At 42.7% G+C, this 25,908-nt stretch overlaps 3 protein-coding genes across 3 annotated transcripts in view; all 3 read right to left on the reverse strand.

Moving 5' to 3' along the window:
* Nucleotides 1-304: 304 nt before the first annotated feature.
* Nucleotides 305-2,908, reverse strand: LOC311053680 (toll-like receptor 2; the record flags this gene model as incomplete). The annotated part of the gene is made up of 3 exons (XM_084069343.1): nucleotides 305-1,705; nucleotides 2,072-2,470; nucleotides 2,708-2,908. 3 exons carry the CDS (start codon nucleotides 2,906-2,908, stop codon nucleotides 305-307), a joined length of 2,001 nt encoding a protein of 666 aa, XP_083925469.1.
* A 7,130-nt stretch (nucleotides 2,909-10,038) lies between these two features.
* On the reverse strand, nucleotides 10,039-12,863 carry LOC311053689 (toll-like receptor 2; the record flags this gene model as incomplete). The annotated part of the gene is made up of 2 exons (XM_084069356.1): nucleotides 10,039-12,204; nucleotides 12,690-12,863. 2 exons carry the CDS (start codon nucleotides 12,861-12,863, stop codon nucleotides 10,039-10,041), a joined length of 2,340 nt encoding a protein of 779 aa, XP_083925482.1.
* A 2,371-nt stretch (nucleotides 12,864-15,234) lies between these two features.
* Nucleotides 15,235-25,908, reverse strand: part of tmem131l (transmembrane 131 like) — a 94,814-nt gene continuing 84,140 nt past the window's right edge. The window contains exons 32-36 of the mRNA XM_084044521.1: nucleotides 22,449-22,578; nucleotides 21,001-21,104; nucleotides 19,518-19,651; nucleotides 16,266-16,804; nucleotides 15,235-15,812 (exon numbers count right to left, since the gene is read on the reverse strand). Coding sequence (XP_083900647.1) covers nucleotides 16,373-16,804; nucleotides 19,518-19,651; nucleotides 21,001-21,104; nucleotides 22,449-22,578 — 800 coding nt within the window. The 3' untranslated portion in view covers nucleotides 15,235-15,812; nucleotides 16,266-16,372. The remainder of the gene's footprint in view (nucleotides 15,813-16,265; nucleotides 16,805-19,517; nucleotides 19,652-21,000; nucleotides 21,105-22,448; nucleotides 22,579-25,908) is intronic.

The following is a 25,908-nucleotide window of genomic DNA, read 5'->3' on the forward strand; positions in this document are numbered from 1 at the left end:
GTGTTGCAACGTGATATCCGTTTACAGGAATCAAAGTGGTATGCACACCTGATCGGCTCAGAGACGGGTGCATAGGCAAGGATAAAACGTAGAGAATAAGATAAAATGGCCCGCACACCGTCTGCACTTACACAATAGGAACAATTTTATTTAATGAACATTTCGGTCACATAGACCTTTTTCAGGCATCTGAAGTTTACAAAATAGGGTTAAAGTGGTTAAACTGATTGTGATGCTATATTACTAGGGTCCTCATGGACCCTGAGGGTCCCCAGACCCCAGACCCAGACTTAGAACCACAGTTCTAAGGTCCGTTTATGGCCTCTCTCAGTTTCTGCCAGAACCTGTCAACCAGGTGATCGTCGTTGGGCCACTCCAGGTAGGTCCTGCGGTTCATGACCTTCCGGAGCTTACAGAACCTCTTGGGGATGTTCTCCTGGGCGATGGGCTCCAGCAGAACCAGCACAGCAGCGTCGTCGTTGTGCTTGAACAGCCTGAAGTGGGAGAAGTCCAGCTCGTACTTGCACCACTCGCTCTGGACAAAATGCCGCGAGAGGACGAACAGAGTCCTGCGGCTCTTCTCGACGGCGCCCGCAATGTTGTCCACGATCCAGGCCCCGGCGACAAAGTCCCTCTTGTGGAGGCACAGGCGCAGCGGCGGCTCCGTGCCCTCGAGCGCCGGTACCAGGTGTTGGTCCACCCAGCCGGAGTCTCTCTCGCTGTAGGAGACGAAGGCGTCGTAGCGGAGATCTCCTCTCTTCGGAGCGGGCCTCCTCTTGGCCCGGAGCCAAGCACACATCATCCTGAGGTACCACAGGGTGTTGAACCTGTGACACAGTCCTGCCACCAGGGCACACACCAACAGGATGCTGAGACAGAGCCCAGAGAGAGCTAACGCCGCGTGGCACTCAAACGCAGATAGAGTGACCTCGGCTACTCTCTGCCCTCTTGCGTGATCGGGGGATTCGCAGACGTAGGACTCTAACCCGTCCGCCAGCGTGACTTCACGCCTCGCAGAGTCCCTCGCCATGAAAGCGACAAATTCACAGGAGCAGATAAAAGTTTCGCCGCCGGCCTCCATGCTCTTCAGCTCGCTGTAAGCCTGTAAGTCGCTGTCGCCGAACGACTGAACGACGTTCTGTCGAATGAAGAGGAATAACAGTTCAGGATAGAGGCTGCCGTCGGGCAGATTAGCGATCTTGTTGCCGGAGATGTACAACGCTCTGAGGAGAGGAAGTTCAACGTTGAACGTCGTCAAGAGGTTGTCGGAGAGATCGAGAACGTGTAAACTCCTCGGCAGACAGGCGGTTGCTTTCGATAAATGGGATGACGAGAGATTTAGTAGGCGGACGTTGGGTGGCCAGCCGCAGGTCTCCTCCTCCGGCATGATGTGGAAGGTGTTCCCGCTCATGTCGATGTTCTCCAGCATCTCCAGGTTGGTGAAGAGATGGCTGCTGAGCGACTGGAGGTTGTTCCTGCTGACGTTGAGGGTCCGTAGAGCCTGGAAAACACCTGTGCCGTCGCACATCATCTCTCTCATTGTCTGATCGTTCAACAGGTTCCCGCTGACGTCGATGTACTCCAGCCGGGGCAGGTCCTTGGAGGTCTCACAGAGAAAGGTGTGCACCCAGGTGTTGACCACAGAGAACCTTCGGAACACTCTGAGGAGATGTTCTGGGAGGAAGATGGCCGGGTAGCCGTAGAACTGAGGGATTTCAACATTTTTTAGGACAAATTCTTCCAGGTGCTCAAGATGACACGAACATCTAGGCCAAATACCGGTCAGGAAGTATTTACAGTCTTCAGCTACAAAGGAGGCGATTTTGGACCCTGACAGGTAATTCAGAAATGCAAAAAAAGCCTCATCGGTCAAGCTGATGTTTCTAAAAGTAACACTTTTAACATCCTTCAGGTTGACCTCTTGGAATGGGGACATCCAAGAGGCATTGTGAAACTTTGTTTCGGTGAAAATTAACGTTGTGTTTGACTGCAAAATATCAGCGAGTAGGACTTTTGCAAGTGATTGTTTTTTCTGAAACAGACCATTTAGAGCCAGCGTTACTCTGCTAACCGGCCCAATCCTGCTCAGACTCCCTCTTTCATAGTCCCGCAAGTTTTCCTCATGAATGAACAGTTCGTCGAGACCACTAAGTCCGGCGAAATCGTCGATTTTCACAGACTGGAGAGACGGTCCCCCAAACTGGAGAGTCCTCAGCCTCCTCAGCGGTCGGAAAAGGCTGAACGGTCCCAGTGTATTGTACTCGTTCTCCAATAGATTCAGATGTCGAAGGGAAGCAAGTTTTTTGAACCATTCAGGTGACAACGTTGTCAGCTTGTTGAACGACAGGTCCAGTTTCTCCAAGTTGACCAGCAGGGAAAACGCTTGCTCCTGCATCAGTTTGAGTAGGTTCTTCCTCAGAATCAGCGAGTTCAGAGAGGCGTACTCCCGGAAGTCATCAGCCTCTATGACCTGTAGGGTCATGACATTTTACTTGATGATTTATTTGTCATACAAATAATTCACTTTGCAATGTTTTGTTAGTTTGTAGATCTGCTATCTCTGCTGCTTTTGAAAAGGTTTTCAAATCATTTATACAGATGAATTGGAATGATTCTTGTGATAATGCATAATAATTACGATTATCTCAAATAATTGCGATCAGGCGATTAGGTAGGCTACTAATTGTGACGGGCTTACATAACTGACCTGCAGCAGATTGGAGGAGAGGTCCAGCTCACCCGTGAGCCTCATGGGGGCGCTAGGCACCTTGGTCAGTCCCTGAGCGGAACAGTCACAGCGACCCGTTGGGTCACAACCAGAACCATCATGACACCGCGGTCTGGAGGACGAGGTCAGACCGAACCTCAGGCCCGTCAGCAGACAGACCACCAGATGAGAAGTCCTCATTCCCAATCTTCAGTTGCTTCATGTCGAAAGAAAAAAGTTTGGTCAACACTTTCTATGAAGCCGTGTTTAATGGCATTGGAAATCAAACCTTTTAATGCCAAGGCCCCCCAAATTGATATTATGTATTTGGCTGCGGACCCCCCATCTGAAAAAAAATTGTGCTAGGGACCCCCAGAAGAGAAGATTTGTGCATTTTTGAGATTTTTCAAAAAATAGCAGATGTACAAGCTCCCAGTGAGCTTGTACTGTATATCTACTACATTTCTAATAACTTATAAACTCAAGTGTTATAATACTTCATAATTGCTGGGTACTGGCAGAATTTTTGGCACATCATACGTGAATACAGTAAGGTTCTTGAAATACATTAAGATTCTCAACGCCCTACCCAAACTCAAAACTAACCTAAACGAATGGCTGACCTTAAAATACAATTGAGCATACTGTAGTTTAACTCCTTGAACACCTTGGCAATAGCATCCCCTACCCCCATTTTAGGGGATGCTATATTTTTCTTTTTAACAATGTCTGTTATGACCTATTAAAACCATCATTTGACATAGTTTTGTTTTGTGTTGTTATTGCACAATGGTTTAATGATATTTGTCCCTTTTACTTAAAGCACCCAATGACCATTTAATAGTGAGATGCAATCACACTACAATGCATTATAGCAGTCATTACAATGCACACATTATAATACACTATGATCCTTCTCCAGGAAACCTTTTAAAAAGGTGCTTTTAACCCCCAGGCCTCTCTGTTTTAATGTATCTCTAGTTGTGTCCGTTATGTTTATTGATGTATTTCTGTGAATTCTGCTAACACTTTGTGACATTGATCTTGAAAGGTGCTAAACAAATAAAGCTGATATTATCATTTTTATTATTATTATTATTATTATTATTATTATTAGTGTTATTTACCTTGAGAGCATTTGGAGCGGTGCCTACAGATCAACCACCGTTGTCTCAGGTTGAATCCGTTCAGTTGAATTCATATTCGTTTACAGTCATCATCTCTGTCATTTCCTCATATAATAGTTCCTATAATGATTGAATGTCTCTAGGAAGTTGTGCAAAGGCTTTTTATCAGAAACAGGAAGCTCATCTGTTTGATGCATCAACTGAACCAAACAACGAGGGCTGCAACAGTTAATCAAACTAATCGATTAAAGAAATTATCAATTATCAATAATTTGATAAAATAATTGATAAATAATCTATCCCTATTTTGGGCACGTTATAATAGGCGAAGAGTTTCAAAAATATTGTGAAAATGGCTTATCTACAAGCTTCATGACACGTTGTGAGCTTGTTAATAAACCACTTTATAAACAGTAACAGAGCTCTTTTCCGGGTTGATACAATGAAATCTTTATTCGCAAACAGATAAAACATCACACACACATGTTTGTAATACTAGATTTGTGAGATTTAAAAACTATTCTAATTCTTAAATGCTATGATACTTGTGGGTGGGAACATTTGGCCCTCATAAGTATAGTAAGTACAAACACAACACACACACACACACACACACACACACACACACACACACACACACACACACACACACACACACACACACACACACACACACACACACACACACACACACACACACACACACACACACACACACACACACACACACACACACACACACACTTGCGCGCGCATGCACGCCTGTTCCACAAAAACACATTTCCCCAAAAGAGAAATTAGAAGTTTGCCCAAACTAGTTTCACTGCTATTTTCACTACTTCTTAAACGTTTATTTATTTATGTAAAAGATTGATTTTCCCCCTTTTTTTCTGAAAGACTTTTGAAAAATGTTGGAATTGTTTTTACTTGATGAAAAGTTGTGTTTATTTTTATAATAATGTATATATAGTTCTTTTTAAATGTAGGAAACAGAAAAAAGGAGATATTTACTCGCAACCCATAGAAATTGGTCTGCGACCCTTTGGGAAATGTACCCTGACCTCACACACACACATCTACACATCTACCTACCACAGTCTATTCATAGTTTTCTATAATATGCATTTGATATACATCAGAGTAATCACATGTAAAGTTAAAGTTAACCACATTAATGCTAGGATCCCTAATCTGGTGGCAAACATTCTGTGAAAATATCAGATCTCTTATACCGTATAAGTCCTTTCAACTTCAAACTCCATTTTTTGAATGGTAAAGGCCATTCACACAAAGCATTACAACAATAAAATAACTGTATCTAAATTATATTGTGTCATTGTATCATTGGGCCTCATTCAGCAATAAATTCGTAAGTTGTCTTCTTAAATTTCTTCCTAAGTGAATTCCTAAGAGAAGTCCAGTCAGATTCATGAAATGTTCTTAGGCTCTGCCTGCAGTCACACATGTGTGTCATTGCTGCACACAGAAATCACAGGAAATCACACAGAGAAATAAAGTTGAGAGAATGAAGTAAAGAAAGCCTAAAGATGGTGGAACACCAGACTCCAAACATAAAAATAAAATATAGCTGCAAGCAGCGATAATACAGGGCCAGAGAGAGAGAGAGAGAGAGAGAGAGAGAGAGAGAGAGAGAGAAACTGAATAGATTGGAGAGAAATAGAGGGAGAGAGACAGACATGGAAACTGGAGAGAGAGAGAGAGAGACATGGAAACTGGAGAGAGAGAGAGAGAGAGAGAGAGAGAGAGAGAGAGAGAGAGAGAGAGAAACGGAATAGATTGGAGAGAAAGAGAGGGAGAGAGACAGACATGGAAACGGAATAGATTGGAGAGAGAGAGAGAGAGAGAGAGAGAGAGCCATGGAAACGGAATAGATTGAAGAGAGACATGGAAACGGAATAGATTGATGAGAGAGAGAGATGGAAACAGAATGGATTGTTGGACATCTCAACCTATTGCCATTAACAGGAATCGAACTCTCAACCTTCGGACTAATAGGCTGCAACATTAGCTATAGTGCTATAGCTTTGACCAGGCTGATGTTGTCTGTTGAAGATCATAAACTCTTGCATTCTGTCATGAACCAAGCCAACACTAAGACCACTCGTTCACAAACCATTTACCAATAGAGAAATTGTATGTCTCCTCGCAACCGAAAACAGTGAAAGCAGCCGATCTACAAGCTCAGAAACACGTTGCTATCTGAAAGGTTTTGAGATTGTAGATCGGCTATTTTCAGAATGAATATGTCATACATTGAAAAAACTTACTCTCAAATGAGCATTTCAGGTTATCTTTACCATTTGCACATGTATTCATTGATACAGTCATGTTGTTTGCAATTCAACTTAAATGAAGTCTGCATCAAGTGAGGCTTGAACTGGTGACCTTGAGATTGTGAGGCACTTATTTAAGGGAGACGCCATTGGACCAATAGACAGGGAACTGTGAAAAAGGAGATCACACACATGATACAGTTTCACGCAAATAGCTGAAAAATCCTGGGTTTAAGTGTTTTTCAAACTGTTCAAAATTGCGGACAATCTAAGGGTGGAGCTTACTGGTCAAAGCGATAGATGTGTTCCTCATGAGTTCAGCTATGGCCGCCCCTCAGAGAGAGAGAGAGAGAGAGAGAGAGAGAGAGAGGGAGAGAGAGAGAGAGAGAGAGAGAGATGGAAACGGAATAGATTGAAGATAGAAACGGAATAGATTGAAGAGACAAAGAGAGAGACATGGAAACGGAATAGATTGAAGAGAAAGACATGGAAACGGAATAGATTGAAGAGAGAGAGCCATGGAAACGGAATAGATTGAAGAGAAAGACATGGAAACGGAATAGATTGAAGAGAGAGAGCCATGGAAACGGAATAGATTGAGTCATGTTTTTTGCTATTCAACTTAAATGAGTGTGCATCAAGTGAGGCTTGAACCAGCAACCTTGCGGTCGTGAGGCACTCTTAGGTAGCTGCAACACTACCTATAGTGCTATAGCTTTGTTCAGGCTAATGCTGTCTGTTGAGGATCACAAACTCTTGCCTTCTGTCATGACCCAAGCCCCTGTTTCACTAGCACTAAGATCACTCGTTCACAAACCATTTACCAATTAAGAAATTGTACATCTCCTCAGAAGCAAAACTAGTGAAAGTAGCCGATCTACAAGCTCACAAACCATTAAAAGTTGTCAGATTGTACATCGGCTATTTTCACAATGAAGTATGTTATACATTGAAAAAACATACTCTCATTGCTATCTGAAAAGTTGTGAGATTGTAGATCAGCTGTATGTAAAAAACACTCAATTAAGTATTTCATGTTATCTTTAACAATTGCAGATGTATTTATTGATAGTCATGTTGTGTGAAAGGCAACTTAGATGAAGTCTGCACCAAGTGAGGCTTGAACTGGTGACCTTCAGGTTGTGGGGCACACATTTAGGCGAGAAGCCACCAACAGACAAGAACCTGTGAAAAAGGAGTTCACACAGATGATACAGTTTCACGCAAATAGCGGAAAAATCCTGGGTTTAAGTGTTTTTCAAACTGCTCAAGATTGCGGACAATCTAAGGGCGGTGCTTACTGGTCAACGTGATAGATGTGTTCCTCATTAGTCAAGGCACATGTGTAAGCAGGTCTAATGGCTGTCGGCCAAACGAGGCATGACTTTTGCCTGTTTAAAGTTTGCATTTTCAAAAAATTGCTATAGCGCCCCCGTTTGACCAATTGGAGTAAGATTGGTTTCAGTGATATTTGGAAATGCCCTTTACATTTCTGCAAAGTTTCAAAGAATGGTAAGTCTGCATGTATGTGTTAGGGGCAGATGAATAATTGTCATAAAACTGCAATATTCATTGGCTCATTAAAAATTCATTTTTTCACTTATGGAAGATATTTTGCAAACGTTTTTAGGCATAGGTCCAAAGTTCATGTGTAAAAAGTTTCGTGCAGATTACTCAAAAATCCCAGGAGGAGATAGGTTTTAACTGTTTTTCATATAATTCAAAATTGTGGGAGATCTAAAGGTCAGAGGTCAAAAGTCAGAGTGTGAAAGTTGTTCAGCATGAGGAGACGCATATGTGTATTGAAGTTTCATGGCTGTAGGTCAAATAGGGCATGAGTTGTACCTGTTCAAAGTTGTCATTTTCAACTGAGTGCTATAGCGCCACCTTTTGACGAAAGATTGTGAGATTTATTTTTTGATCGTTTTTCATGACCATCTATCATATGGCCGAGTTTCATAAAAAGCGTATGCACGGTTCAGCCAGAACTGGCAAAAACGGCAGAAGAAGAAGAAGAAGAAGAAACGGAATAATGCCAATAATAAAACAGGTACAGAGCTGAGAGCTCTGTCCCTGTAATAAATATTTCTGTGGAGGTAGGCCTACTTCTGAAGTGAACAGCAAATTATTTTATTTAATTAATGAATGTATTTTATTATTTCTCTCGCACTAATCAACATATCACCACTCAACATCAATGTAAATTTGCTGAAATTAGCTGTTAAAAATGTTATCCATTTTTCATGTTCAGGAGTAGCGTTAGTAGTAGATATAAAACATTTTAGTACTGAAAGCTGGTGGGTGGATATAGAGGGTCTTTAAGGTAGCAGCTGCTTGGTATGTAATGGGAAATAGGGGTGTGGTGGGTGATATGGTGGTGCAAGGAGGGGTGTAGGGGGCTGTGTGGGGTATGGGGATGAGTGTGACGGGTGGGTATAGGGGGGCTTTCAGGTAGGAAGGGGACTTGGAAATGGGGGTGTGGCGAATGTCGGGATATGGGGGTGGGGGTATGGGGGGCGATGAGGGTGGGTTGGGTGGGGGGTTATGGGGTGGGTATTCAACTCAACCGGGTCTGTTTGGGTTAGATGCATTTGGCTGCAGACCCCCAACTGAAAATATTTTCTGCTAGGGAAATGTTTTCAAGATTTATCAAAATGTTTCGAAAATAGTCGATCTACAAGTTAAAAAATTGCCAGTAATGGGACACGTTGTGAGCTTGTAGATCAGCTATTTTCAAACAAAGTATAAAATGGGGTTAAAGTGATTAAACTGTTCCTCGTTTGCTGTGGACCCCCTGGAACAGCTTCAACGACCCCTGGGGGTCCCCAGACCACACCTTTGAGAACTTTTTTTGCTCTAAAGATATGATAAAAATATTATTGTAATTTAAATCCTATATTATACAACTGTAGAATTGAAGAAACTTCGAGAATTAATTATTTTTGCACAAACATATCACACTTAAGAACTCAAAGGCCACCCTAAGAGTGCTCTCTAGTATGCGTAGATTTCTTCTTAACTTAAGAACAAATCACAGCTAAGAAAACATTTGTGAATGCCAAAATCTCTTAAAAAACTTCTTAAGTGGGTCTAAGAACAAATTTGTTCGTAAGTACGGTTCATGAATCGGGCCCAATGTCTTTATTATAGTCGTAGGTGTGGACTTTTCAGTCCACTAGAGATAGAAATATTCTTTTAAACTATAGTTATAGTTATCTCTATAGTGCTTATGTGAACTGCTGTTCAGATTCTGTGAAAACACACGTCCCTAGTTCTGGTGACTCCTTCTAATGTATGAGGAGACCATCATGAATTCAATTACTTTTTATCAAGAAAAATGCATCAGAAGGACAGTTTTTACATTTGTATAGGCTGGTAAGCTGATGTTTTTATAGCACAGCTAATAAGGCAGTGACTATCAAACATTAATTTTGTCAAGGACCCTCAAATTGTATTTGGCTGCAGATCCCCCATCTGAAAGGCTTTTGAGCAAGGGACCCCCATAAGAGAACATTTGTGTTCAAACATTTCTAAAATATTCCGGATTAAAAAAAAAAAAAAAAGCCGATCTACAAGCTCACAAAGCATTGCATCACGTTGCAACCCTATTTTATAGCCGAAGTTTACAGGAAACAAAGTCTTATGCACACCTGATCGGCTCAGAGACGGGTGCGTGGGCAGGGATCAAAGGTAGAGAATAAATTAAAATGACCCACACACCGTCTGCACTTACACAATAGGAACACATTTTATTTAAGCAACGTTTCGGTCACATAGACTGTCGTCAGGCATCTGAAGTTTACAAAATAGGGTTAAAGTGGTTAAACTGATTGTAATGCTGCATTACTAATAGCTGGAACCCCCTCAAGGACCCCTGAGGGTCCCCAGACCCAGACTTAGAACCACAGTTCTAAGGTCCGTTTATGGCCTCTCTCAGTTTCTGCCAGAACCTGTCAACCAGGTGATCGTCGTTGGGCCACTCCAGGTAGGTCCTGCGGTTCATGACCTTCCGGAGCTTACAGAACCTCCTGGGGATGTTCTCCTGGGCGATGGGCTCCAGCAGAACCAGCACAGCAGCGTCGTCGTTGTGCTTGAACAGCCTGAAGTGGGAGAAGTCCAGCTCGTACTTGCACCACTCGCTCTGGACGAAATGCCGCGAAAGGACGAACAGAGTCCTGCGGCTCTTCTCGACGGCGTCCGCGATGTTGTCCACGATCCAGGCCCCGGCGACAAAGTCCCTCTTGTGGAGGCACAGGCGCAGCGGCGGCTCCGAGCCCTCGAGCGCCGGTACCAGGTGTTGGTCCACCCAGCCGGAGTCTCTCTCGCTGTAGGAGACGAAGGCGTCGTAGCGGAGATCTCCTCTATTCGGAGCGGGCCTCCTCTTGGCCCGGAGCCAAGCCCACATCATCCTGAGGTACCACAGGGTGTTGAACCTGTGACACAGTCCTGCCACCAGGGCACACACCAACAGGAGGCTGAGACAGAGCCCAGAGAGAGCTAACGCCGCGTGGCACTCAAACGCAGACAGACTGACCTCCGTTACTCTCTGCCCTCTTGCGTGATCGGGGGATTCGCAGACGTAGGACTCTAACCCGTCTGCCAGCGTGACTTCACGCCTCGCAGAGTCCCTCGCCATGAAAGCGACAAATTCACAGGAGCAGATAAAAGTTTCGCCGCCGGCCTCCATGCTGTTCAGCTCGCTGTAAGCCTGTAAGTCGCTGTCGCCGAACGCCTGAACAACGTTCTGTCGAATGAAGAGGAATAACAGCTCAGGATAGAGGCTGCCGTCGGGCAGATTAGCGATCTTGTTGCCGGAGATGTACAACGCTCTGAGGAGAGGAAGTTCAACGTTGAACGTCGTCAAGAGGTTGTCGGAGAGATCGAGAACGTGTAAACTTCTCGGCAGACAGGCGGTTGCTTTCGATAAATGGGATGACGAGAGATTTAGTAGGCGGACGTTGGGTGGCCAGCCGCAGGCCTGCTCCTCCGGCATGCTGTGGAAGGTGTTCCCGCTCATGTCGATGTTCTCCAGCATCTCCAGGTTGGTGAAGAGATGGCTGCTGAGCGACTGGAGGTTGTTCCTGCTGACGTTGAGGGTCCGTAGGGCCCGGAAAACGCCTGTGCCGTCGCACATCATCTCTCTCATTTTCTGATCGTTCAACAGGTTCCCGCTGACGTCGATGTACTCCAACTTGGGCACGTCCTTGGCGGTGTCACAGGGAAAGGTGTGCACCCGGCAGTCGACGGCAGAGAACCTCCGGAACGATCTCAGAAGATGTTCTGGGATGAAGATGGCCGGGAAGCCGTAGAACTGAGGGATTTCGACGTTTTTGAGGACAAACTCTTCTAGGTGCTCAAGATGATACGTAAGTTCAGGCCAAATACCGGTCAGGAAGTATTCAGAGTCTTCAACTAAAAAGGAGGCGATTTTGGACCCTGACAGATACTTCAGAACAGCGAAGAACGCCTCATCGGTCACGCTGACGTTTCTAAAAGTAACACTTTTAACATCCTTCAGGTTGACCTCTTGGAATGGGGACATCCAAGAAGCATTGTGAAACTTTGTTTCGGTGAAAATTAACGTTGTGTTTGGCTGCAAAATATCAGCCAGCAGGACTTTTGCAAGTGATTGGTTATTCTGAAACAGACTCTTTAGAGCCAGCGTTACTCTACTAACCGGCCCAATCCTGCTCAGACTCCCTCTTTCATAGTCCCGCAAGTTTTCCTCATGAATGACCAGTTCGTCGAGACCACTAAGTCCGGCGAAATCGTCGATCTTCACAGACTGGAGAGACGGTCCCCCAAACCGGAGAGTCCTCAGCCTCCTCAGCGGTCGGAACAGGCTGAACGGCCCCAGTGTTTTGTACTTGTTCTCCAATAGATTCAGATGTCGAAGGGAATTACGTTTTTCGAACCATTCAGACGACAACGTTTCCAGGTTGTTGAACGACAGGTCCAGTTTCTCCAAGTTGACCAGCGGGGAAAACGCTTGCTCCTCCATCAGTTTGAGCCGGTTCTTCCTCAGAATCAGCGAGTTCAGAGAGGCGTACTCACGGAAGTCATCAGCCTTTATGATCTGTAGGGGGTGTCACGATCATGACATTTTACTTGATGATTTATGTGTCATACAAATAATTGCGCTTAACGATTTAATTGTGTTTTTGGCATTGAACATCAGAGCATAAATTAAAAAAATAAATTCTGTTTGCCTTTTAGGCTTAGTGAACAAACAGGGCAGATATGCAAAGAAATGATTGACAACGACCTGTACCAATAATCAAAATAAATAATGTACAATATAGGCCACATCTAATAGATATGCTTAAAAAATAGGTTAAATAGTGGAAATAGGTGATCTACAAGCTCACAACACTTCACATTGCAACGTTTTGTTAGTTTGTAGATCTGCTATCTCCGCTACTTTTGAAAACATTTTCAAATAATGTATACAGATGGATTGGAATGATTCTGATGAGAATACATAATGATTACGATTACCTCAAATAATTGCGATCAGGCGATTAGGTAGGCTACTAATTGTGACGGGCCTACATAACTGACCTGCAGCAGATTGGAGGAGAGGTCCAGTTCGGCCATGAGCCTCATGGGGGCGCTAGGCACCTTCTTCAGTTCCTGAGCGGAAAAGTCACAGCGGCCCGTTGGGTCACAACCAGAACCACTCAGACCGAACCTCAGGCCCGTCAGCAGACAGACCACCAGATGAAAAGTTCTCATTCCCAATCTTCAGTTGCTTCATGTCGAAAGAAAAAAAGTTTGGTCAACACTTTCTATGAAGCCACGTCTAATAGCATTGGTTCTCAAACCTTTTAATGCCAAGGCTGCGGACCCTCCAACTGAGAACGTTTTGTGCCAGGGACCTCCAGAATAGAAGATGCGTGTTAAAAATGCTAAATAATTCAAAATATTCCAAAAAATGTATAGATTTTTTTTAAATAGCAGATGTATTTCATGAATCAAATCAAAAAACAATAATTTCCATGAAATAAAAAAGAAAAACGTTTACGCGCCGCGTTGTGAGCTTGTAGATCTGCTATTTTCACTAGTTTGGGTCCAGGGCAAACATCCAATTTTATCTTTTGGGTCTTGAGCTAAAAGATTTGGGAACCAGTGGTCTACACGACTGAAACGTTGCTCCTATTAAATACTTCCTCTTGAACGTGCAAGTGGTAGTGTGCAGGTTTATCTTTTATTGTTGAGGAACAAAACAACGCAACATTATTTTAATTGTTTAATGGGTCATAACATCAAATATTTAGTAACTTCTTTATTTTAATAGCAGATCAGAACAGTGACATTTACAGCATAGCGGTCAGGAATCCGCAAACCAATCACTGTTGATTCTTTTATTTTTCTGTAATATTATTTTTTGGAACAGAATGTCTGTTATGACGTGTTAAAACAATAATTTGACATTGTTTTGTGTTGTTATTGCATATGGGTTAATGATATTTTCCGTATGAAAAAGGTAGTGCACGCACATCCGTTGGCCCAGGTGCTTAGACAAACAAAGTATAATGAAAAAGAATAAAATCTGCACACTGGTAGTTGCAAAAAACTCCAGAATTTATTCCTCATCAACATTTCAGCCTGTTCAGGCCTTCATCAGGACATAATATCATATGTCCCTGATGAAGGCCGAAACCTTGACGAGCAATAAATTCTGGTGCTTTTTTCAACTACCAGTGTGCAGACTTTATTCTTTTTCATTAATGATATTTTCCCCCTTTACTTAAAGCACCCAATGACCATTTAATAGTGAGTCCTTACAATCACACTACGATGCATTATAGCAGTCATTACAATGCATGAATTATAATACACTGATCCTTCTCCAGGAAAAAAATATGTCTTGAGTTTCCAGCAATTATGCATTTGACCTTCTGAAAACTCACCTTTTAAAAAGGTGCTTTTAACCCCCAACCCTCTCTGTTTTAATATATCTCTAGTTTTATCCATTATGTTTATTGGTGTATTTCTGTTCAGTTCTGTTAACACTTTGTGACATTGCTGTTGAAAGGTGCAATACAAATAAAGCTTATATTATTATTATTATAAATTGTGTTATTTACCTTGAGAGCCTTCGGAGCGGAGCCTACAGATCAACCACCGTTGTCTCAGGTTGAATCCGTTTAGTTGAATTCACATTCATTTACTGTATCATCTGTCATTTCCTCAAAGTTCCTATAATGATTGAATGTCTCTAGGAAGTGGTGCAAAGGCTTTTATCAGAAATAGGAAGCTCTTCTGTTTGATGCATCAACTGAACCAAACAACGAGGGCTGCAACAGTTAATCAAACTAACTAAAGAAATAATAGATAATCAATCATTTAATCAAATAATTGATTAATAATCTATCCCCATTTTGGGCACGTTATTATAGGCGTAGTTTAAAAAAATAAGTGAAAATGGCCAATCTACAAGCTTCACAAGACGTTGTGAGCTTCTTGCTCTTCTATTTTTACAATTTTGCACGATACCATCAGTACCGCGGGAAGTAGGGGTGCGGGGGGTGCGGCCGCCCCCCCTCCCCCCAGGTACCCGCCCCCCCATCAAAAAAAAGTTTTTTTTTTTTTTTATAATAAATCGGTAAAATCAGGCAAAAATATGAATTAAATAACATAACTCTAACCTAACCCTAATCCTAAAACCAAAATAAAGAAACCAAAACTGGGAAAAAACGAACCCAATCCGCCCAGAACCGCGCAAAAAAGTGTGTGCGCGCGCGGGGGGTCCTCCGTGTGCATGAGGTGTGCATACCGCACCCCTAACCTAAAAGGTCTTCCCGCGGCTATGGATACCATCGTGTGTCAAAGTAGAAAATAACGCTTTAAGGAGCAATATATATTTTTTTCAAACTTATGTTCTTATAATTGCTCCTCAATCATTTTCATTATAAAATAGCACAATTTCCGTCTAGTCACTCTGTCTCATTGGTGGACTGTGACAGTGTCTTCCAGTGACATCATCGATGGGGATTCTGAGCTAATAGAAAACCACAACCTTTCTCTTCCTGGAAAGTTAGCATGCTAATCACCAAATAAATCCATTCATGCATTCATTCATCATTAAAAACAACACGCATCATTCAAGTACAAAAACTTTTTTTTTTTAATTTTCTATGATCAAAACTGCAAAACATCTAGAAAAATATACAACAAACTGAACCTTTCACAACATTGAACATTTGTTTGTGAAAAAACTTAAGGGGGGGAGGGGGGGCTTAAAAGAAAAAGGAGTATTCACATTTTTCCTCATTATCGATAAAAGCACATTCTTTTTTCGTTTTTTTCTTTTTCTTTGTCTGTAGCTTTGCGGTCGCTTCTGTCGCTCGCTCGTGGTCTTCCACCGGCTTTAGCAGCCTTGGATCGAGACTGACAAGAGATTTATTTTCACCGTTCCTGACATTTTATGTGTGTATACCTGTCTTGTGAGTCCTTGTGAGCTCGTAGATATGTTTTTGCTATTAAAAAAAAAACGTCTAAGAAAAAAAAGGGACATTTCAATCCCACCACAAATTAAAATCAATTATTGCGAACCTTTTTATAACCGCCGCACCCCCTATATAATGTCAGAATCGATAAAAACAAACAAAAATCATCCGTCAGTCTCGGTCCGAGGCTACAAGGTCTTTTTTTTTAAGGGTCGCGTTGGTTTTCCCCTCTCTAAAACATGATTCATAATAGGCTCTATGCACAGCAGCCATATTGGACAGAAATTGGGCCCCTTCCTTGCTTCCTTCACAGGTGTTACCAATGACACTAATGAAGGCTCTGTTCCATTTAGTGTAGCACAGTGGTTCTCAAACTTTTTAATTTCAAGGACACCCATAACTCTGAGAGTGTACAAATGGAACCACATGGATCCAGGAGGGTCCATTTGGTTCCATTTGTACACTCTCAGTTACACCCTCTCAAGGAACCATGAGGGTCCCTGGACCACGCTTTGAGACCCACTAGCATTTCCAGTGAGCCAACATGCACAATATCGGCACCCTGACTCTGTTTGACCAGAATGGAACAGAGCCTTCATTAGTATCATTGGTAACACCTGTGAAGGAAGTCAGAAGAGGCCCAATTTTTCTCCAAAATGGCTGCTGTGCATAGAGCCGGCGTCACGGGCCAAGAATAGCCGACCCACAAGCTCGCAAAGCGTCGCGTTTCGCGACGCTTTGCGAGCTTGTAGGTCGGCTATTCTCGGGCCGTCCTCTCTGCGCGCACAGGGCTCAAACGTCCCCGCAGTATCCGGAGTCGTTGGACAGCTGCGAGTTGGAGCTGCGCGCCGAGGAGGAGGACGAGGAGTTCCAGATGTCCAGGTTCATGTGCGGCCCGAAGGGGTTGAAGGTGCTGTACTGCAGCTTCTGCTGCTGCGGACAGGAGGGGGGGGCGACGGCGAGCGGCTCCCTGCCGCCGCCGATGATGCTGCTGCTGCTGCCGCCACAGCCGAAGGGGGAGGCGGCCGAGGCGCAGGAGGCGGAGACAGAGGAGGAGGAGGAGGAGTAGGGCGGGGCCACGGGAGACACGGGCGAGATGGGGGCGGAGCGGTCGGCGGCGGCGTGGTGGAAGGCGTGGCTCTGGTAGGGCTCGCTCTGCGGCGTCCAGATGGAGCCGAAGAGGCTGGACATGGGGGACAGGCTGCGCGTCCCCGAGAAGTATGGCTGTGAGGACGGAAGGACGGATGTGAAGATGAATAACGGCTCAATTATTATATCAGAAACACACACACACGTTTTAAAAGTTTTAAAGCTAAAACTAATCTCCTGACTGAAAATGTCTCTAGTCTCAAAACTCAGAACACACTTTATTGTTACATCACTAGTTTACAGTTGTAAAGATGTTTTTTTTTTGTGTGCGTAAGGTCCATCATTTAGTTGTTTTCCAGAAAGGGAGAAGGAGGGGAGGGGGCAGAGCAGGGTGTAAAAATCAAACATTAAAAGGGATAGTTCACCAAACAAATCACCCCATGGAGACTTGAATTCATGGATATAATCTTATTTTTTGTCACATTCCTAAGACAATAATTTCATTACCAGCGGACCGGTAGGCAGCGGTTCCGGTAGGAGACACAAAGGAGACTCTTTGTGTCTCCTACCGGAACCGTTCCATTTGTACACTCTCAGAGTTACAGACCTCATAAAGGGTCCATTTGGTTCCTAACTATCCATCATTTAGCTGGGGACCCCCTGGAACTCCCTCAAGGACCCCTGGGGGTCCCCGGAACCCACTTTGAGAACCAATGCTCCACGCTAGAGCGACGTTTCACAAACAGTTAGCACAACATGTTGTCATGTTGTGCTACAGTATCACAACAAAGTGCAGAGGAGACTGTTCCACCAACTGCTGCTGTGCACAAAGCAGAACTGAATTGGTAGAACCACAGGCTTCCTAATTTAATATGTAAGCTAATAACCACATGTAAAGTTTATTAACCCATTCAACCTGGGAACGCATCTGTGTCATTTTAGATTTTTAGCTATTGCCCAGGGATGTCAAACATACGGCCCGCGGGCCGGATCAGGCCCGCTAACTAGTTTAATCCGGCCCGCGAGATGATTTTTTTTTTTGCCAAAAATGTTTTAATTGCTTTTTGGCCAAGTCTACACCTGCAACCACACGTAGGTGTAGACTTGATATTGTCTGTGTTGGAGCGCCTCAGTGCGACTGCAGAGTTCATGTGCAACCTCTTCCAGAGAGAGATAGAGACACTAGAAACTCTGCTGGAGACACAAAACAAACTGTGTAGACTTGGCCCTTTGAAATAAAATGTATTTTATAAACACATTTTTTCTTAACGGTAAACGATTCATTAATCGGTAAGGCCTAACGGTAAACGGTTAATAAAATGTCTCCATTTGGCCATCCCTATTTGTGAAGTTTACATTTTCAGAATGTGCTTGTACTAACTAAGACTAAGTAAAGTAAACAAAGAAAACTATCTGAAGTTGTTGTTATTGTTATTATGCCATGATTTTACCGGTCCGGTACCGGTCCGGCCCTCTGGCCCTCCTCCATGTGGCCCCTGAGCTAAAATGAGTTTGCCATCCCTGTTTTAGCCTATAACCATTATTGCATGTTTTGGCTATTCAAAAATAGCAGATATACAAGCTTGTAGGTCTGAAGAAAAAAAAAAGATTTAATCGTGACAATTTGAAATCCTTCTGGGGGTTCCTGGAACAAAACCTTTTCATGTCAAGGACCCCCAAAAGTATATGTATTTGGCCACGAACCCCCAAAATGTGTTGTGCCAGGGAAGTGCTCTGTTAGATTTTTTTAAAGTAAAAAAAGTCCAGAATTCAAAAGTACTCATTGCGCAGAATGTCCCATTTCAGAAGTTCAAAATGTATAAAGAATCGTTTGAAAATAGATCTACAAGTTCACAATGCATCGCATCGCGACGCACTGTGAGCTTGTAGAACGGCTATTTTCAAATGGCCAAAATATGTGTCGGGCTGAAGTGGTTAGTGTGTTTTGTAATAATAATCAAAATCAACAAAGTAACTAGTAACTAAAGTTTTCAAATAATTGTAGGGGAGTAAAAAAGTACAACATTTGACTCTGAGATGTAGTGGAATTGGAAATACTCCAGTAAAGTAAAAAAATAACTCAAAATTCCACTTAATTACAGTACAGTTGAGTAAATGTACTGTACTTAGTTACTTTACACCACTGATGGTTAGTAGAGGGCTACACGTTTTTTCCCCAAAAAATCTGCACAGCTTACAGCGTAACATGGTAGAACACACCACTGGTTTCTGCTCATCAAGACTTCAAGTGATGTCATGTGTTGTTCTTGAGTTCAATTGAAAACGACTTCAATATCAAAACAACCCAACCTTAACACATCCCCCGCCAACGGCTAATCTCAGAACGTCCATCGTAGTGCCAAGCTTTTTTTTACCTTTTTTGTTTTTTTGATTCCGTCATAGGCCCCGCTAAATCCGTTTAAAATCCGCGTTCATTTGGTTCGACACAAACACGGGATCCGACATTACAAAACGCCGAAGACGGCGACGCGATCCGACCAGCCATTTTGGAGAACGAGAGCAAAACGTTACAATGGGGGATGCGGAGAGCAAAACAACAAACCGAGATAATGGCTTCCAAAGTTGATCGCTAGACAGGAAACGGAGGCGGGACAAAAAACGGAAACAGTATTATTTCGTTTCCGGTCCGCCCCCTTCGAAACCGGAAGTGCAAAAAAAATCCGGAATCTGCACCTGCACGATTTAACATGGGAAAACACCCGCCCCGTAGGACTACGGGATTGGCGGTTAACGGTTGGATTTAACGGCCCGTAGGACTACGGGCTTGGCGGCAATAGTGTTAACTGTTCTGCACATCAGAAAGTATCAGACAGGTTTGAGCTCTTACCTTGCTGCCCATACAGGGGCCAGTTTCCCAGGCGGAGGGGGGGTCCGGAGGACTCTCGTCCCCCCAGCTGGCCTGGGGGCTGTAGGCACTCGGAGCGTCCGGACACGTAAAACCACTCTGCAGGTCACCGTTACCTGGAGAGAAGAAGCCAGAGGACAAGAGCTTATAATAACTATATCATATCCATTGGAACACAGGTTCTTTTCGGTAATTTCCTAAAAAGTTATGGTTTTGGACATACAAGGTTTCCACCAGACAGCAATGATACACAAACTTTGTTGAAGACTAAGGCAATATCTGCTAATGGCTAGAAGTCAAAATTAAACTGCTATCATACTGTATATCTCTAAAAGTAATCTGATTGTACTGAAAGTGCTTCCCAAGAGAAAGCAATCATTTTGTCCTCTGCTGCCACCACCAGGCCAAACTGGGGAGTGTTTTGGCCCTCAGCAGAGGTCTGCCCTCCACTGAATATGACACAATTCTTCATTTCATGTAAACATGATTTGTGGCTAACAACAAAAACAACTGCATCTGTTTAAGGGTGAATTGTAGACGTGGAAATGGTTTAAATCCACGTTTTGATCCATATAATAGAGGAGATATGGCATACAGTGAAGGAGAGGTCACTTTATACTTTGTGCGACAAGTGTCACAGAAGCCTTTGTAAAGCCTTTGCACTTGGATTGGTTGGAAAGACGAAGTAAGCGCATTACCATGGAGATTCACTTGACTTCCTGTTAACACAGTGAGTGCCAATATCGCGTAGATCTACGCGAACCTAAATAATTGTGCAGCGTGCCAGTCGCGTAGATCTACGAAAAGTGGTCTCTTTTTTTTTTTTACTCGCAGTTTCACATTCCATTGTAGGCCTCGTTCGCCACGACACATTTCATTGTAGCACCACCGGAAACGGAATTATTCATATCCGGAGATTTTTGTCTCCATCCGCTTCTACTCTAAAGCGGAAACTAAAAGTTGTTTATCTCGGTTGTAGTTTTTCTCGTCGCTGATCGCTGTTTAACATTATCCGCTGTAGCTTCAAGATGGCGGATCGCAGAACGAAACGGTCTTCGAGTGCCACGCTATGAGCTTGTAGATCTGCTATTTCTTTTTAATCGTGAAAATGTGTGCAAATCTTTGAATATATATATATTTTAAAGCGAACATTTGTAACTGTCAAATGTTTCAACAAATGAATTAATTTTTCTGAAAAACTATTGTTGCTACAGTGCTGCTCAACTTTCTCTTGTTCTCTTTGTTCTTGAACAAATGTTCAAAATGTTTCATAGCACAACACCGAGTGCCGCTCTATGAGCTTGTAGATCTGCTATTTCTGAACAGCCAAGGTACAAGATAATGGTTAAAGTGGTTAAAATCTAAAATGACAGATGCTTTTCCGGTCGTAATGGGTTAACAGCATGAGGGTGCACTAGTTACCTAGTTGTCATAGTAAGCAATCAACAGCAGGTGTGCTAGTTACCAGTCATGTAGCTTGCTTGCTCACAGGGGCTGTAGGAGGTGTTACACTGGCTGCTGTTACCCGTACTGGTGCTGCTACTGGTAGTGGTAGTGCTCCAAGGAAATCTGAAAACACACAGCATTACATATTAATAAACCACTTTATAAACAGCAACAGAGCTCTTTACTGGGCTGATAAAATGAAAGAAACCTTACTCTCAAACAGAGGAAACTATACTATATTTGCGAGATTTAAAAAACAAGTCTATATCTGAAATTCTGCTATACTTGTGGGGACATTTGGACCATATTTGCGAGATTTAAAAAACAAGTCTATATCTGAAATTCTGCTATACTTGTGGGGACATTTGACCCTCACAAGTACAGTAAGTACACACACCTGCACGCACACCTATTCCACAAAAACAGTTCCCTAATGCAGCGGTTTCCAAACTATTTAGCTCAAGACCCAAAAGAGAATTTAGAAGTTTGCCCGGGACCCAAACTAGTGAAAATAGCAGATCTACAAGCTCAAAACGTGTCGCTTTGCACCACGTTGTGAGCTTGTAGATCTGCTATTTTCACTACTTCTTAAACGTTTGTTTATTTATGAATTTATTTATTTATGTAAACTTTATTTCTGAAATACTTTTGAAAAATGTTGGACTGTTTTTTAATTGATTAAAAGTTGTAATTTTTTCAAATCTTTTGAAATATTATATACTAGAGGGTCGGGGCGCTGCGCGCCCCTCCCCCCTAGCCGCTGCGCGGTGCTTTGTGTTTGTTGGTCTCTATAATATATAAAGCCATAATAGGAGATGTTCCCAATGGAGCTATGCCCAAATATGGAGTGTGTTGTCTGACCTCACTTGGGTCTCGTTGGGCGGTTATATAAAGCCATAATAGGAGATGTTCCCAATGGAGCTATGCCCAAATATGGAGTGTGTTGTCTGACCTCACTTGGGTCTCGTTGGGCGGTGGTCGGCGATGACGCTAAGGAACAACATGGCCGACTGTAATGTTGTGAGTTTGTGTTGGCCGCAATTAATTATGCTGCGAGGGGGCAGATGTGTGCTGAGCAGTATGAAGTGGCCTACAGACTGCGCGTAGTAATTCTGCACGTTGTGGCGTGTCTTGTTAGTGACATTGATATGTTGTTTTTGTGTTTAGTCCCACACAGTGGCAGGTTTTTTTGGGGGGTTTTGGGTTTAGAAATGTATATATAGATAATATATAATATAATATATACAGCATATTTTTTAAATGCAGGAAACGGAAAAAGATATATATATTTACTCGCGGCCCATAAAAATTGGTCCGAGACCCAAACATGGGTTCCCACCCACTGTTTGGTAAATGTACCCTGACCCCCCCCCCCCCCACACACACACACACACACACACACACACACAGAGACACAGACACAGACACACACACACACACAGAGTGAGAGAGTGTAAGAGTCGGTACCTGTTGTAGGGGCTGGGTGCGGCTGGTTGAGGTATGTAGGCTGGAGATTCACTGGTGTTGTATCTGAACTCACTGGTGAGAGGAGCCGACCAGGACGTCATCTCCCCAGGAAAACACTGAACCGACAGGTCTGTGTGGGAGACATGCAAACGCACACGTCATCATTCTGTTTCATTTCATTGCTGCGTTTTCATCTCCAAAAGGTCACTGGGAAGATCGTGAATAAGGCTGCAACTATCGCTTATTATCTTAGCGATTATTGTCTTGATAACTTCTTTGATTAAACGAACAATTGAGAAGCGTGATTAAAAAAAATACATACATATCGTCGGTGTCCAAGACCAACCATCTAACTCCATTTTCAGCTTTTTTTTTGTTCATAAATCAACGCTATTGAACACCCTTTACGTCTGTGTAAAAAACAACAACATTTGAACCAATGAAAAGTATTAAAAAGCGCCTCTGACGAAACCTCCCAACTCCATTGGATCTTCAAACTGTCCGCCAACACCACGCAACTCCCCCCTCTCCTCTCCTGCTGCCTTTTCACAGCATAGAACAGAGCGCGTGGCGCAGTGAGGGGAACAGCACGTAAACAAACTAAACGGCAGGGTTTTTCTCCCCGTAGTCTGTTAAAACGATGCAGTGTACCTGTTTATCAAACTTAGCACTGACGCTAATGTTATGAAAACAAGTTATTATATTTCTAAAATCTATGAAGTGTTTAATGAGGAGAGCAATGTGACAAGAAGAAAGGAGTTCATAGCATTTCTGTCACGCTAGTTCTACTTTGCAGAAGTTATTGTAATATTTAAAGTCCTGTTTATTATTGTAGGCCTATATAATAAGTGTCAGGGCTAGGGGTGTGCCGATACATCGTCCCGCGATATATCACGATACGTTTTCGTGACGATATGTATCGTTTTGGAAAAATAACATATTGTTTTGAATCATAATAATCAGGCATGCAAACAGTCCCGAGGTGAAAAGGGTGACAACATGTTTTTTTTTTCGGGTCAGGTGTCACTAAATTGCCCTATTTGGATTCAAAACGGCTATTGTAGCTGAAAAGCTACAAGTGTGCACGTCTGAATAATGCAAAAACAGAATTATTTGTTTGCATTTGCTTTTTTTCTCCCCCATATATTTTCATAATAAAAAAAGTGCGTATCGTATCGAAATCGTATCGAAGTTGGGAGCCCAATATTGTATCGTATCGTTTCGTGAAATTAGTGTATCGGCACACCCCTAATCAGGGCATTAATTCACACGTTGTGATGCATTGTGAGCTTGGAGATCCATTGTTAGCTTTTGGGAATTTATACCCATTTGAAACCTCTCCCTCAGCAGCGGAGCTATTGTCAGCTGTTCGGACTCCTAACTCCACTTGCGCTGGATTTGGGTAAAGTGGTGATAATATAATGACTACGTAAGTATCTGTATATTGTTTAGACTGATGCTAGCTGTGATCCTAGTTTAATGAGGCACGACAGTGTCTCTCTGCATTCTATGTATGCGTTTACCTTGCCTAGTGTAAGTCGCTCTGGATAAGATTAATATTGATTAGTTTGATTAACTGTTGCATTGTTTACATTGACAGCAATATTCTGATAACCCAATCAACCCCATTAATTAACAGATGATGATAGGTGAGAGTAAGCATGATGCAATCAAGACGTTTAAAACATACGGTATCTGTATAGCATGTTTCATACACAAAGACAAATCAAGTCAAATCTATTTGATTTTAGTGCCAAATCACAACAGATTTGACTTTTTCACATAAATCAGGTCTAGGACTGTGCTCTTTCATTAACCTATTTAGACCTGAGGCCGATTCTAAAAATGCCTTCTAAATCTAAAAAAAGTTTTGTAAAAGGGGTTCTCGTCCTGAAAGGTAAAGTTACAAATAGGGGTTCCCACCCAAAATGGGTTAAAGACACTTCCTCACAAAATTCGAATCGTACCAAATATAAAACTGAAGCTGATAAATGTTTTCTCTCCTCATTTGATTGAAGTGCTGACCCACTGACCCACTCTGTTTACCAAAGAGCTGGGGAGCCCCCTTTTACTGAACAAACACTCTCTAGCAATCACTACTATCACAATATAGAGCTTTAACTTTTTAACACATTTTAGTTTTTGTTTTAACCAAATAATTGTATCACTTACAGGACATTAACCCATTTAGACCGGGAAAGCATCTTGTGTCATTTTAAGTTGTCTTTGGCTATTGAAAAATAGCAGATCTACAAGCTCCTAGCGCGGCACTCGGTGCCACGCTATGAGCTTGTAGATCTGCTTTTTTTTTTTTTATTGTGGAAAATCTGTGCAAATCGTATATATATTTATGTTACGTTACAATATGTATGTTTTAAAGCGAACATTTTTAAGTCCGATCTGTGCTTCTGGGTCCGCGGCCAAATACATATCATTTTGGGTGTCCTTGACATGGAAAAGTTGGAGCACCACTGATATAGAAACATACTGTACATGAGCCAAAGCTGCAGCTTGGTCCTGGTTTGGTTCTGTTTCTTGTGTCTCTTTTTGTTCTCGTCTTTGTGCTGTTGTTTATTGTGTTGTCTTGTATGTGAGAGGAAGCACCAAGACAATTTCCTATCAAACTTGTTTTGAAATGGCAAATAAATACTTGAACTTGAACTACTGTTAGGGTTTAGAAAACATTTTTAGATACAGTATGTATTTGGCCGCAGACCCCCATCTCAAAATGTTTTGTTCCAGGGGCCCCCAGGAGCAAAGATTTGAGTTACAAATGTTTGCTTTAAAAAATATACATTTTCAAAGATTTGCTAAAATGTCAAGATCTTTCAAAAATAGCAGACCTACAAGCTATGAGCTTGTAGATCTGCTATTTTTGAATAGCCCAAAGTAAAAAGTGTTATTTTATAGCTGTATGTGACAAATAAAAGTAATAAACTCACCAGTGGTGGGCGCCGCAGAGAGCACACCATCACACAACTCCTTCACGACCTTCACTGTGACTGACATGGCTCCAATGTCAAATAAACAACACACTACTACAAACCTACCCTCCTCCTCCTTCTCCTCATCCCTTATAAGACCCTCAACATCCTGGCTCCTCCCTACCTGCCACTCTGACCCCTCCTCCACCATCATCATGTCCCCTCCCACTCCCTCCCATTCCAAAAATCCAGATTCCGACACACAACGCTTCAAAACACTCCACAATTCAATAAGTAAACAATACATGTAGTAATACCGGTATCGTCCATTAAAAACACAGGTAAACAAACAGCCAGGGCTGAAAACGTCACTTCTTCGATGGAGGTAATCTCTGTCATTTTAGATTTCTTTGGCTATTCAAAAATAGCAGATCTACAAGCTTGTAGCTCTGCTATTTTTTGAAAAAACGTGAACATTTTGTGCAAATCTGAATATATATTTGTTTAAAGGCAAGCGAACATTTGTAAAATATTTT

This window comes from Gymnoscopelus microlampas (genome assembly GCF_963454915.1).
Source record: "Gymnoscopelus microlampas genome assembly, chromosome: 2".
Lineage (NCBI taxonomy): Eukaryota > Metazoa > Chordata > Actinopteri > Myctophiformes > Myctophidae > Gymnoscopelus > Gymnoscopelus microlampas.